Genomic DNA, 14637 nt, shown 5'->3' with positions numbered 1-14637 from the left:
GATCCCCATAGCATAGATTACAAATTGCAGATGGCTCCCATAAAACAATTAACATTCCTTTATTTTCAGAGAGGGGTGGGTTACTAGCTACCACATAGATGTTAGCCCACTTTCCTTGAATGTAACCCCCGGCCTTGTTCCTTCCCTTTCATGATACTGTTTACCATGTAACCAATTGCATTGTCTTACCCACCTACACAACTCTGTTATTTGTTCTCTTCTACTTCCCAAAACTATATGAAGGTTAGTAAGCCGTACTCATGGTCTCTTGGTCATTAAGAGAGGCCATTGACCCAATTTATCGGTTATTGCCAATCTAACCAATAAACTGATCATGCTAGGAAACTTGTCTCTCAGTTTACCTTAATTTTTAAGTGTAACACAGATCTTCCTGACTGTCACTCTATTAATTCCTCCATGTAACTCTTGGGAAAATATTAATATCTCCATTTTATAGATAAGGAAAGCTCAGAGAGTTTAAATGACTTGCCACAAGGTAGCTAGGTAGTACAATGGAGTGAACACTTGGTCTGAAGTCAGGAAAACATAAATTCAAATCTAAATTCAGATACTAACTGTGTCACCTGTCACTTAAGTCATTTAAACTCTGTTTGCCTCAGTTTTGTCAACTGTAAAATGGGAATAATGATAGCACTTACCCCCTAGGGTTATTGTGAGGATCAAATGAGATAATATTTTTAAAGCACTTAGATCAATGTCTGGTACATAGTAGGCACTTAATAAATGCTTATTTCCTTCCCTCCTTCCTCCCTCTCTATTTCCCTTCCTCCCCTTCTTTCCCTTTTTCCTTCCCTCCCCCTTCTTTCCTTCCTTGCTCATTCCTCTCTTCCTTCCTCTCTCACTCCTTTCTTTCTTCCTCCCTTATTTCTTCACTTCCTTCCTTCCTTCCCACAGGCACACAGCTAGTAAATGTTGGAGCCTATATTCAAACCCAGGTCTCCTATATCCAAGTCCAACATTCTTTCCATTAAACCACATTGACTCTCAGTAAAACAATCCTCTAAAGCACTAGGGCTTTCGTACTTTCACAACTAAGCTGACAAATAGCCCTAGGCATGCCTGAGGACTCAGGCCCAAAATAATGTTTATTTGTGGCCTCCATGCTTTCTGTGGAATATTGTTCCAATTATGGGAAACACACCAAAACAGCAAACAGGAAACCCCCACACACCCCTATCCCCAGCCATTCATTTGACTAAAATTCAGAGCTTAATCTCCTCTATAGTACCCCTTACTGAATGTTTTCTAAGTTATCCTCTCTGTCTGCTTGTGGCAGGAGTTGAAGCTTTCTTCCCTGGAATGAAGAGCAATGTCCTTCCTGAGTCAGTAGGAAAAGCACTGGCTCTGGAGTCAGAAGAGCTGAGTTCTAATCCTGCCTCTGATGCTTACTACCTGTGTGACTTTTGAACAAGTTACTTAAGCTCCCCTAGGATTCTATTTCCTCAGACATAAATGAGGAGGGTGGACTAGATGGGCCCCTGAGGTCCCCTTTCAGCACAAGGTCCATGATCTTATGGAGTATTTTGGTAACTTCCTTTCCTCCTATGTAGAGCCCCTAACTTACCCGTCCTCTGGTCCTGTTCTTTCGTTTAGGAGTATCTTCTTCTAAATCCTCCTCTTCATTCACTTCTTCTACGTTTTCATCATTTTCCAGAACCCTCTGAAATTACAGAAAGAGAGTGGGGAGGTTTGAAGAGGGAATAGCCAAGAAAAGAGGAAGGAGCAGGGAAGAAGAATTCAGCCAATCAGAATTTTATAAAATCATTATTATGGCAGAGAGACTTTAGAAGAAAATGCTAGCGATGCCTAGAAGACAGAAGTGCTGTCCATATATTGGGCAATTTGGCTATATGGATTTTTTTTTTGGGTGAGGCAATTGGGGTTAAGTGACTTGCCCAGGGTCACACAGCTAGTAAGTGTTAAGTGTCTGAGGCCGGATTTGAACTCAGGTACTCCTGACTCCAGGGCCGGTGCTCTATCCACTGCACCACCTAGCTGCCCCTATATGGATATTTTTTTCAACACCACCAACCTCCTCTAACCTAAACATTCCAAAACCATCGAACTTTGGCCTTTTCCAAAGAAGGGATTCCTTTTAAAAAAAAAATGACATTAAAGAAGTCCAAGTAATCCATAGATATATTTTTAAAAGATTGAGATCACTAACAATTAGGAAAATTAATTTAAAAAAACTCTGAGAGTCTACCTCATACCTATCAGATTGGCAAAGATGACAAAAAAGAAAAATCACTCTCATTGGAGGGGCTGAAGAAAGATAGGCAGTGAAGCACCATTGGTGGAACTATTAATTGGTTCAGGCATCCTGGAAAGCAATTTGGAACTCAACAATGCACACTTTGTTGGTTTGTTTGTTTGTTCCTGACATCAGGGTGATATCATGACTTGCAGTGAATTGGCTTTAAGTGAGGGAGGGCTGTATAAGGTCACTCACTCCTCTAGAGCCATCTGGGTCCAGTAGTAAGATATATATCAGATGGCCCAGGATGTTTACAGCTAGTAAGTGTCTGAGGTGAGATTTCAACTCACGCCCTTCCAACTTCAGGGCCAGCGCTTTATCCACTGTGCTACCTAGCTGCCCTCAAGGGCAGAGTTGGTGAGAGCTTGGTAAAGGAGATTCTTTTTCTAGCTTCTGGCTTTAAGAAAGGGTACACACCGCTCCAGGCTCTCTTGAGAAGGAGGTCTCAGGAGGGAAAGGAAGACTCTGAAAAGAAGCTGACAGCCAGAGGAGTCAATATGTCCCTAGTTCCAATTTACCATACACTGGAAACTTCTGGGTCTTTCCCTTTGGATGGGATCAGATACTCTCTTAGTTGATCTGCATGTGATATCATAGGATGAATGGGAGAACCCATTCACTGTGTGCATTGTCTGGTATGACCTAGTCTACATAATTTGTCTAATTTCTGTTTGAAACTGGCTCAGATAAATGGGTTTCTTTGTGATTCACCATTTATGATAGTCTTTGTATAAGTGGTATCTGGGGAGAAAGGAGTCAAGCCTTTGGATATAGCTCGGATATTCCTTCCTATTAAAAGAGAACAATCTGGTAAGAAGCTTGAACCAAAAAAGTTTATTTCCCTGAGACTAGGAATATTTAGCTTATTGGGGGAGGGAGGAGGACATGGCAGCACAGATAAATAAAATTCTACTGTGGTATCCTCTCTCTGTGGAGATTAACGTGGGCCAGCTTCATGACTTGATCTGGTGCCCTCGTGGCAAAATTAAAGTCTCCCTTAGAGAGGGAGGATTGAGATTCATACCTCCCTGCAAACCATATTTAGACAGATCCACATAGACATTAATTTATCTACACGGGCAAAAAGTACACACTTACAATGGTAAATAGGAAAGTTTGTTTTGCTTGACTAAGCTTATTTTTCATTAGTTTTTTCAATTAATTATCATTTGTTTTATCTCAATCTCACAGCAACACCCCCCCCCAAAAAAAAAGGAAAAAAGAAAAATTCTTGTAACAAATATGCATAGTCAAGCAAAACTAATTCTGTCATTGACCATATCCAAAAAATGTACTTCTTATTCTTCACCCTGAGTTCATCACCTCTCTGTCAAGAGATGGGTAGCATTCTTCATCACTGATCCTGTTCATTCATGGCAAGGGAGTAAAGGAAACTTGTGTAAGAGTATCTAATGATAGGGTTGACCAAAGAAAGAAAAAAAATTTTGAAACCAATTTTTTTTTTGGGGGGGGGGGGGGGGGTTTAAGTGAGGCTAATTGGGGTTAAGTGACTTGCCCAGGGTCACACAGCTAGTAAGTGTTCAGTGTCTGAGGCCAGATTTGAACTCAGGGTACTCCTGAGTCCAGGGCCGGCACTTATCCACTGCGTCCACCTAGCCGCCCCCTTGAACCAATTTTTTAATGCACAGAATAGAAGCTGACAGAAGTGTTCAGAAGGAATCCCACACAAGTAGGACAGCTTTGAAAGCAACATGGTGAATTTACTATTTTTTAAAGGAAAAGAAGAGAAATTTTATGTATATTTATGTTTTCACATATAATCCTCTTCTGTTCAACTTTGGTATATGGAAAACACTTTTTTCTGTATTCATTAAATTCAAGATAATAAATAAATAATTTTAGATGGCCCAACAAATCTCTCTATGTATCCACTGAAGAGGTTTTGCTAAAGTCTTTTAAAAAAGCATAACTCTTCCTTTACTCTTCTGAAGTGTCCCCGCTTAGCAACACAAAAATGTCATCTCTCTTCTAGTCCTGCCAATCTGGATCTTTTGCTCTGTTTAAGGAAAACAAGTAACTTCCTATTTGCCTAATCAGGTCAATGTTAATATTCTGCTTATAATAACCTGTTGTTGTTTAAGCATAATAAATTCTAATCGTTTGAAATTCATTACTTAATAGTCATTGCATTTTTATTTGGTTTAAAGATCATTTATTTAATTATTCCTTAGAAACAATGCTGAGAATTTTGTTACCATTATTATTTTCATTTCACAAATGAATAGGTTGAGGGGCTATATATTTCTAATTACTTAATATTATGGGCATCAGATTTTGCTGGCTTTCAGTGTCCAGTCCATTATTTGGTTTCTTTGATAAGGCTACATTGGCATCTCTGTTATACCCTTCAGTTAGGCTATTTGCACCTACTAGTTAAGTGGGTATGTATTATTTATATTTTTCAGAGCTTTTGCATAAACTAAAAGGACGTAGCACCATGATTCATGATGGGGCAAAAAAAATCAATTAACTAGATATCAAGGGTCCTGTGTTCTAAATGTGGTTTTATCATCTATTCATTGTATAATCTTGGGTAACTTACAGCCTCACTGTGACTCCTTTATAATCTTAAAATGAAACTAATAATATCCTGACCCATACTCCCTCCATATAAGTCTTATTCCAAATGCCCCATCATGGCATGGAGAAGACCCTGGGATTTCAAAAGTTATGACAATGGAATATAAGTTTTACAGGCTGTGCCAAACCTCTAAGGCTTCCAGTAAAGGCTTAATGATGAATTGTAGGCTCAGTGTCTCATCAGTCAAAGGCTTGGCTACCAGATGATGGATTTCTTTTGACTATAGAAATTTATGATATTATCTACTAACACATGGAGGAATTGCAATTTGTGTCAATTGAAGAAATGCCCACACTGAGAAAAATCACTGATACTGGAAGGGTTGGAATAGTCTTCAGCCTCACCGGATTATTGCATGGGTAAAATGGCATCATGTCTGTGGAAAACACTTTGAAAAGCATCAGGTACCACTTAGACATGAGGAATTATTATCATTCATGGCACTTCATTTCCAAGCCTTACATTCAAAACAAGGGTCTCATGAGAGGTAGTTGTGCAGTCTTCTCATGCCCCCTTCTTGCCAAGGAAGGATGCCTATATCCTGACCACAGTAGATAAAATCATGTTATCAATACAATACCATCAACATACATAGAACATTCACTGGCATTTACATAGCTCTTGTTGTTTTTTTGTTTTGCCGGGGGGGGGGGGGGGGAGACAATGGGGGTTAAGTGACTTGCCCAAGGTCACACAGCTAGTAAGTGTCAAGTGTCTGAGGCCAGATTTGAATTCAGGTACTCCTGAATCCAGGGCCGATGCTTTACCCACTGTGCCACCTAGCTGCCCCTACATAGCTCTTTATGGTTTATAAGGGCTGTTCACAAAATGTAGATGGCGTAGGAAGAATATTATTATTCTCCACTTCAAAAATGAGGAAACTAAGATTTTGAGAAGTTCACAGTGTCTTGCCTATGGTCATACATCTAGTAAGTTATCAGAGCTGGTCTGTGAACCAAGATATCCTGACCATGCTCTTCCTATATGTATATCAGAGACAGCTAGATGGCATAGTAGACAGAGTGCCAGGCCTGCAGTCAGGAAGACTCATCTTCTTGAGTTCAAATCCAGCCTCAGACACTAGCTGTGTGACCCTGGGCAAATCACTTAACCCTGTTTACCTCAGTTTCCTTGTCTGTAAAATGAGCTGGAGAAGGAAATGGCAAACCACTCCAGCATCATTGCCAAGAAAACCCCAAATGGGGTCACAAAAAGTCAGACACCACTGAAAAATGACTGACCAACAACAACATATGTATATCAAATTATTTCTCCTAAGAATTCCAAGCAGTTCAGACATCCATTTCTGGCCTCTCTGCTGGAATTAGCTACATAGCCATCAGCTACTTCTATGTATGTCAGGCCAATGATTCATTTTTCCTTGGCCATGAAATAGCACCCTGGCAGAGAGACAGCATGGTGAGTCTAATAGAGAAAACCTCGGCCTGGGGTTTAGGAGGCCTAGTCTCAAGAACAGATCCTGGGTGGAGGTGCTGGGGGTGCTAGGGCTGGTGGGGTGGTAGTTAGTAGTAGCAACAGCAGCAGTACTAGCAGTAGTGATAGTAGCAATAGTAGTAGCAGCAGCAGCAAAAGGCAGTAGTGCTGATGTGGTAGAAGGGAGCAGGAAAGGAGTATATTAAGGCAATGATGACAAGAAGACCCCTTAAAGTCCAGATCATCTTTCATGTAAGGGGGATGGGAGGGAGGGAAGGATAGATACATGCCATCCATGATGATATACAGCAGGGACTCAAAAGACGAGACTTCTAAAATCTGAAGAGGGAAAATTTGAAGACACTAAATTCATTGAAAAATCTTCACTTAAAACAAAACTCCAGAAATCATGAAATGGATGACAAAATAGTACCAATATTTCGAATGGTTTCATAAAGGAGATGAGCATACTCAGATTGACATTTTGAAAGGTTATTTTTTAGTTTGACGGCATGAATTCAATTAGATCAATTATACCAAAACAGTTAATAATTGCTATAACCATCATGAATGAATGCATTTTCTGATGGAGAATATTTGAAATAACATATAAAAACATTTGAGAACCTGCCAGAAAAGTATATTTGGTAGCCATTGGCCAAGTAAGAACCATAGGAGAAAAGGTGGAGCTAGCAAAGAACCTAAGGATAGGTATCACACAATATCCGAGCAGAAGCAAATTGGGAAGACTATTAAAGATCTGTGGAAAGACACTAGAAAATTACATCAACATTCAGCTGGTACATACAGCAGAAAATCTATACACCATATTACCCAATAGAGGTAACACAAAGAAAACATGACTGCCTGCCCAGAGGAGAGTTTCTCAGAAGATGAGTCCAGGTCATTAAGAGCAGAGCCTACCTCTATGCAAACAGACACAGTCAGACATGGAATGTCAGATTTTCTCCCTCTTTTCTTTTTTCTTCTCTCCCCCTTGCCAACCAACTTGTTGTTCAGTTGTTTCCAGTCTTGTCTGATTCTTCATGACCCCTTTGAAGTTTTCTTGGCAAAGATACTAGATTGGTTTGCCATTTCTTTCTCTAGCTCATTTTATAGATGAGGAAACTGAGGCAAACAGGATGAAGTGACTTGGCCAGGGTCACATAGCTAGTAAGTATGACTGAGGCCAGATTGAACTCAGGAAGATAAGTCTTCCTAACTCCTGGTGTGGTGCTCTATCCAATGTGCCACCTACCTGCCCTACCAATTACAATGCTCAATAATCCCAAAGGGTATAATTGAGAGTAGAGGCAATAGAAAATATCTTTTTCCCCACCAATTATCATCCTGGGAATCAAGGAAACATCCCTAACATATGTCAAATATGGGACTTTTCCTCTACAAAACAGAAAAGCTGGGAAGCCATCTTTAGAGCTGCCACATCAGCACACCAATATCAAAGCAGACTAGAACATCAGTAGCAACTTCCTGTCTCACCCTCCTGAAGCCTTGGCTATCCAGAACTACCTTAAATAAATATCATTCAGGGGTAGGCCTTGTATATTAGTTTTTCTCCTTTCCGCCCTCCCAATTGTGGACACCAATTTATCACATCATCACGCATTTGAAGAGGCCTTTGCTGTCAAACGTAAGACCTGAAATTGGTAGGAGAAGCTAATCACATCTCCTTTTTATTTTAAAATTTCTAGAATTCACACAAATAGCCCTCATTCAAATTGCCATAATGAGCAGACCTAATTTAAGTACTTTACATATATTATCTAGGTTGTTTTGGGATATGTGGGACCTCATTAGCAGATGCCATGAACTTTGAGAATCATGCCCAAACCGTAAACATGAAGAAGCAACTTCCAATTCACAGCAATATGGTAGAGTGGGAAGACACTGGATTTATATAGTCAAGACACTTGAGTTCAAATCTCACCTGTGTCACTTATTACATTAAGACCTAAGACACATCACTTAGGCATTCAAACTTCCATTTCCTCATTTGTAAAATGAGGGGATAGAACTAGATGACCTCTAATGTCCCTTCTAATTTTAAAATCTATGTATCTATGAGCTAATGTCTTCAAAAAGATTGCATTGGGCTGATCTGGCAGAAACCAGGATCCAAAAAAAAAAAACCTTGGAGGCATCATGAAGTAAGGTTTTTTAAGGAGGCATCGTCTTCATTGTATGCTCACAAAACCATTGTATCTACCAGTTTTCTTAGACTTTGAGGGTAGTTTTCTCTCTTAAGTTCTCTCCCCTTTGGACAACAATAAGGAGTGGATCCATGGACCAAAATACAAATTCAGAATAATGCTCATATTTTTCTTCCTTGGCATTTACATAAATCCATAAAGAAAGGTATCCTTGAAAGAAAGTTAATGTGATATAGTGGAAAGAAAAATAGACATGTCACCAGAAGAGTCAGTTTCAAGTTCCAGGTCTGTTACTGACTAGCTGTGCATGCCTAGAGAAGAAATTTGAATTCTCTGGGACTCAGTTTCTTCCTCTATAACATAAAGGGGTTGAACTAAACGACCTCTAAAATCCCTTCCAATTCTAAATGCTTTGTCCTTTCTGTGCCTTAGTTTTCTTTGTCTAAGGGGGTGGGGTGGGGTGGGGAGAGAAGAGAGATGGACAGTTATTCCAGTCCCAGTATATTTCATGAGATAAGATGTTTTGTGCTTTGCAGTTGAATTCATTGAAATTCAGAGCTTGCAGAGACTTTCATGATCATCTATTCCAACCCCTCTCATTTTACACATCATGCCCAGGGTTTTTTAATTCCTGGTTCAAGATCACAAACCTAATTGGAAGAAGTGAATCATAAGTTCAAAAAATGGCTCAGATTTATATTGCGATTTACAGTATATGAAGTATTTTATGGACATTTCATATGATCCTTGTATCAATCCTATGAGGTAGGTGGCATAGGCATTATTATCCCCATTTTACAAATAAGAAAATTGAGGTTCAGAGAGTTGATTGGGTGGCCCATGGTCACACTAATAATAATAATAACAACAACATGGCATTTATAAAATCTGTTAAGGTTTGTGAAGCACTTTATGTATGGTTTCTTATTTGGTCCTTATAAGAACACAGTGAGATTGGTGCCATTATTGTCCCCATTTTGTAGATGGAAAAGATTAGACTGAGAGTGGTTAAGTAACTTGCCCAGGGTCATAAAACCTGAGATAAGATTTGAATTTGGTTCTTCTTGACTCTAGTAAATTGGCAGTAAATTGGCAAAGCTCCTAAGACCAGGCTGGAGACACCATTATGGTTCATACCACAATAGAGGTAATCAAAGACCTGGATTCAGGGAGATCTAGTTTTGAATCCCACTACCCTAACACCTATGGCTGTAAGGTAAGTAATCTCTCTCAATTTAAGCTTCCTCACCTGTAAAGTAGGGACATTAATATCTGTAGCACTTTTTCATTGGGTTGTTATAAAGATCAAGGGAGATTATACATATAAAGTGATTATAAACCTTAAACTGCATAAGGGCAATAATTATTGTATTCAGCCAATAATGTTGATCTCTTCTGACTCAAAGAGAAATATTCCTAAGGGGGTAACTTCCTAAAGGGATAAACGAGGTGTTAACACCTGGTTAACACATTTACTCCATCTTTTGTGATTATAGCCTATGATTATATATATGATCAACTGAGCTAAGGGTGAAGAGGGAAGGAAGAAGTCCCCAGTAATTTATACTCTCCCCCCAATTAAACATTTACTTGTCCCCAGCATATCAACTGGGTTTTGGTGGACCAAAGACTATGTGTCATAGCTTAAACAATCCAGAAATTAACATTCTTCCACAAGGATAAGGGCCAACCATGGTTGATGGACCTAAAGCCTAACCTTATTTCCAAATTCATAGGTTATACAATTTTAAACAACAGACATGATTTTACAAAATTCTCATGGGTTACTATTTATTTTGATTCTTGCAAAGGCTTTCCCCCTCAGAGAGCTCCCAGAACATTTGGGGCTCACCCCCCAAAGCTTAGGGATCTGGGGTAGACCAAAAGTCACCTCCTCTACTGCAGGTAAGAAATCAAATAGCTTTGTATTGGTGCTTATGTAATAACACAGACCCACTGGGGAGGTTGTTCTGATGTTACAGGAGAAACTGAGGAAGTTTCATATATAGCTAGATCATAGTATTATTGTAATATGTACTTTGGATATAATTGAAAATGGGTTAAAATATATAAAGTGCTTTGCAAACCTTAAAATGTTATATAAATGCTAGATATTATTATATATGCTGATTAGTACCCATGGTAATTACTGTATATCATAGATATATTTGCATGTTAGCTGTGTGAAATCTTGCTATTTGTCTATATGCTGCCTATGTGCATTGTTACTATGTTGATAAACATATTTTTGTTGCATTGCCTTGCTTTACTAATTATTCACATTTGTTTGTATAGATATAACATGTATCATTATGACATGTTTTGTATTATTGTATGTTATTCTGTGTAGTGTGTTATTGTATCTTATTACATATTGTGCATGTAATATGTAAGACAGGAAGCAAAGGGAAGAGAGAAATCTGAGAAGGTTCCATAAGAAGATGGGTGCTTGAAGAAAGGGAGACCATTCCAGAGGGCTTGAAAGGGGAGCTTGTATTTGGTCTTTTAGACAATGGTAAAGACTGTTAAGCCAGGAAGCAATGTGGTCAGAGAGATTTGCATTGCAAAACTTACTTGAACAATCATATGAAGAACAAATTAGAAAATGGAGAGACTGGAAGCTATTACAATAGGTCAGGTAGGAGATAAAGAGATGAACTAGAATGGCAGCAGTGGAAATAGGCAGGGAGAGAGGAATGAAAGAGAAATTATAGAGGTAGAATCAACAGAGATTAGAAGATGGTTAGACATTCGGAGAGAGGAGAGGTAAGATGAACTGTTGTTGTTCAGTTGTTTAGTCATGCATGGCTGTTTGTGACCCCATAGACCACACTACCCCAGGCCCTGGAGGGGAGGGGAGATTGGGGGAAATTTAAAGACCAGTCTCTAGGACCAGATTCTCCTTAGGGGTTGAAAAAACAGCAGAATCAAGGACAATTAATGAGGGTATAAAAGAATTATGAAGGATCAAGTTAAGGATTAGTGAATTGGACCTAGAAAGGAAGATGAGGGGGGGGGAGGGGAGAGACACAGAGGGAGGGAGACAAGGCAAAGTGTTAAGGGCTAAAATTCTAGCTAGTCTGTCTAAAATATCTAATGAGTGGTCGCCAATAAATTATAAGCTTTAGCAAGAGTTAGACTTTTAAGCATTTATTAAGGAGAATAAGAATTTGGTAAAGAGAGAGAAAGGCCTAGATTTCTATCTATTAAAGGGAGAGCACATTTCTAGCTCCCTTCTCCGCCAGCGTCCCCAGGAAAGAGAGCGAGACTGAGTGCCAGTCTCTTCCTTCCTCCTCCCACTAGCCCGCGTCACTTCCTGACTCCTGGTCTTGCCCTCAAAGACCTTCCCTTCATGGGCAGAACTCCTCTACAGTAAGTATCCAGCAGGTGGCGTTATTCCAATCGTTACAAAAGTAAGGAAAGGCAAGTGAAATAATTGAAAAGTAAAGGAAATTGATAGAGTGGATTGGTGGGTGAAGCAAACTGGTGAAACATGTATAAGGTTGGTACAATGCTAACAGAAAGATGATATTATGGTCCAGGCTTAACTCAGTCCAGGCCAGTGATTCACCTAGAAATTAAAATGTAATGAAATACTTATGAATCACAAAATACAATTTTAAAATGACTTTACCTATAGGGATAGGGATCGTTCCTGTGATTTCTCTGGCATGCTCACTCCCAAGACTTATAATATCCATTCCCACAATATATTCACTTTAATTAGCCACCACAGCTATGACCCAGACAGGGGATCTTTTACTCATCTCCACCTGAGTAAAGGTGCCCCTTCCCTCAGTGGTCTTCCCCTCTAAAATTCCTGATGGAAACTGATGTACCCCTATGGACTCATTGAGGGTTGGTATAAATGTAATCTGACCAACAGTATCCAGCAGCCTTTCCAATCCACCATGACTTGGGCCTATGGTCTCAAGATCCCTCAAGTCCTGCTGTTAGAATAGCATGAGCCTTGTGGATAGAGCACTGGCCCTGGAGTCAAGAGTACCTGAGTTCAAATCCGGCCTCAGACACTTAACACTTACTAGCTGTGTGACCCTGGGCAAGTCACTTAACCCCAATTGCCTCACTAAAAAAAAAAGAAAAGAAAAAGAAGAAAAAAAAAAGAATAGCATGAGCCTCAGAGAAACCTTGACCCTTGCCCTTAGAGGACTCACCCCAAGGGTCCCTCAGTTATGAATAAAAAGACTTGAATAGCTTGAATGTCCAAGAAGAGTGAAGTTTTTCTGAGACATCTTATGTCTTGACAGAGCAGAAAGACTCAATGCCCCCTACCAGACTTCACAAGTTGGTTTGCCCAGGGTTGTATAATGATTGGTAGGAGGAGCCCACAACTAATGCCTGATGCCACTAGCGTGGGATTAGCAGAATATAACTGTCCTTGACACATACTGGTCATAGGAGATGGGAAGGGAGAGAGACATAAATCTAGTTCTCTAAATCCATCTCATTTTTAGGAATTTAATCCCCTTCCTTGCTGAAACTATCTACAGAAGGAATTCCTCTTCAGAAGACTAGTCTCATCTTAGCCACTTAAAAAAGGACAAAGAACAGTCTCCATTTGGGGCCCATACATATTTAACTGGCTTTACTAAAGTAAATTATTTGTAAGATCCCCAAGTCTATGAAACTCTGTGGCTGAAAGCAGGTCTTCATTTCCTACATTAGACCAAGGAACTCATTAAATGTTGTTCTAATTATTCATTAGGTTGCTGTTTAAACTTCTGCAAATTCCCAATTTCCATGGCAGTAAGAGCTGATCCCTCTGTACAGGAAATTATAGAAGGGGTGGGGAAAGGGAAGCAGAAGGAAGGAGAAGGCATAGGGTAAATCTGAGGCTCTTTTACCACCAATGATGGCTCCCAATTCTCATCCTCATTCCCACTCTCTTTGCTTATAGTGTTAATCTTAGCAGGATTCATCATTTTTACCAGTAAGATTTCTGGGCCTGAGGCTGCAGTTCCCACCTGAAGCCTATTAGTCCTGCCCCCCCCCCACCATCTTCATTGTCCTTTTCCAATGAGCAGTTCATTAACTGCCCCTCTGCCTTCAATATACAAGCCTTAAAAAACACATACACACAACAGTACTGACAAGATGGTGAACTAAACACTCTCCCCACTTCCCACTAACTCTCAAGCCCTATCCCCCCAAGGAGAAATTATATATCAGATATACAGCAATTATATTTGAATTCACAGGACAAAAAAAGTAAGAATCTAAACATAAAGTCCTTATAAATTAAGACAAAACCACTCATCCTTAAAGTATTCATTCAGCACCCCTCTTCAATCTGACTTTGTAGTTAATGCATAGGCTCATATTGGTATCTCCTCCTACTGCAGAGACTTTGCTGACGTATATCATGTCCTTGCCCTATGAACAAGAACAACAAGCAATAGACATTAATCTGGGGGGAACAGGGAGGGGTAGATGCCTTCTACTTGAGGTGGTCCTAGATTAAGGGACCCCCAAGACTTCAGAGATGGCCTGGAAACACCCTCCTCACCCTCCTTCCTACTCTGAAAAAAAGCATCAGATGCTGATTAAGCTTAACCAGAGAAGAAAAGGAGAACTAAGGGAGGAACAGAAGCAGGGAACCAATGTAATTGTTTTTTGTGAGGCAACTGGGGTTAAGTGACTTGCCCAGGGTCACACAGCCAGTAAGTGTCTGAGGCTGGATTTGAACTCAGGTCCTCCTGACTCCAGGGCTGGTGTTCTATCCACTGCACCACCTAGCTTCCCTGAACCAATGTAATTGTACCAGGCCTGAAGGATACGACACCAAAACCTAAATAAGGCCAATCCTATCTCCCTCCCTACCTCTACTCTCAGAAACTACTCATGATGGGGAACTAGGATAATGGACCCTAAATCCCACAGTATGGGTGAAAACTGAGGTCACTTTATCATCCAGTCAAATGAGTGTAACCAGCAGCAAAGGAGGAGACAAAAAGTGATTGACAAGGCAATGGGGTGGGGGGGGGAGCTGAAATAACAAAGATTTCAAAATAAAGAAAACTCAATAAAAACCCAGGGCATGAATGGATAAATCAACAAAGAAGATTCTAAAACTAGAGGAAAGAACAAATACTAAGCACTCAAAGAGATTACAAAGCTCTAATAACAAATAA

General features: G+C 39.9%; 1 protein-coding gene across 3 annotated transcripts in view; it reads right to left on the bottom strand.

Moving 5' to 3' along the window:
• The window catches only part of DPF3 (double PHD fingers 3), a 413835-nt gene that overhangs the window by 150879 nt on the left and 248319 nt on the right, over window positions 1–14637 (bottom strand). For all 3 annotated transcript variants that reach the window (XM_043989941.1, XM_043989942.1, XM_043989943.1), the window contains one exon: window positions 1586–1681. In XM_043989941.1, coding sequence (XP_043845876.1) covers window positions 1586–1681 — 96 coding nt within the window. The remainder of the gene's footprint in view (window positions 1–1585; window positions 1682–14637) is intronic.

The sequence above is a fragment of the Dromiciops gliroides genome, chromosome 2 (assembly GCF_019393635.1).
Source record: "Dromiciops gliroides isolate mDroGli1 chromosome 2, mDroGli1.pri, whole genome shotgun sequence".
Lineage (NCBI taxonomy): Eukaryota > Metazoa > Chordata > Mammalia > Microbiotheria > Microbiotheriidae > Dromiciops > Dromiciops gliroides.
The sequence above is the reverse complement of the archived record's forward strand: the minus strand, read 5'-3'. Positions and strand labels throughout refer to the sequence as shown.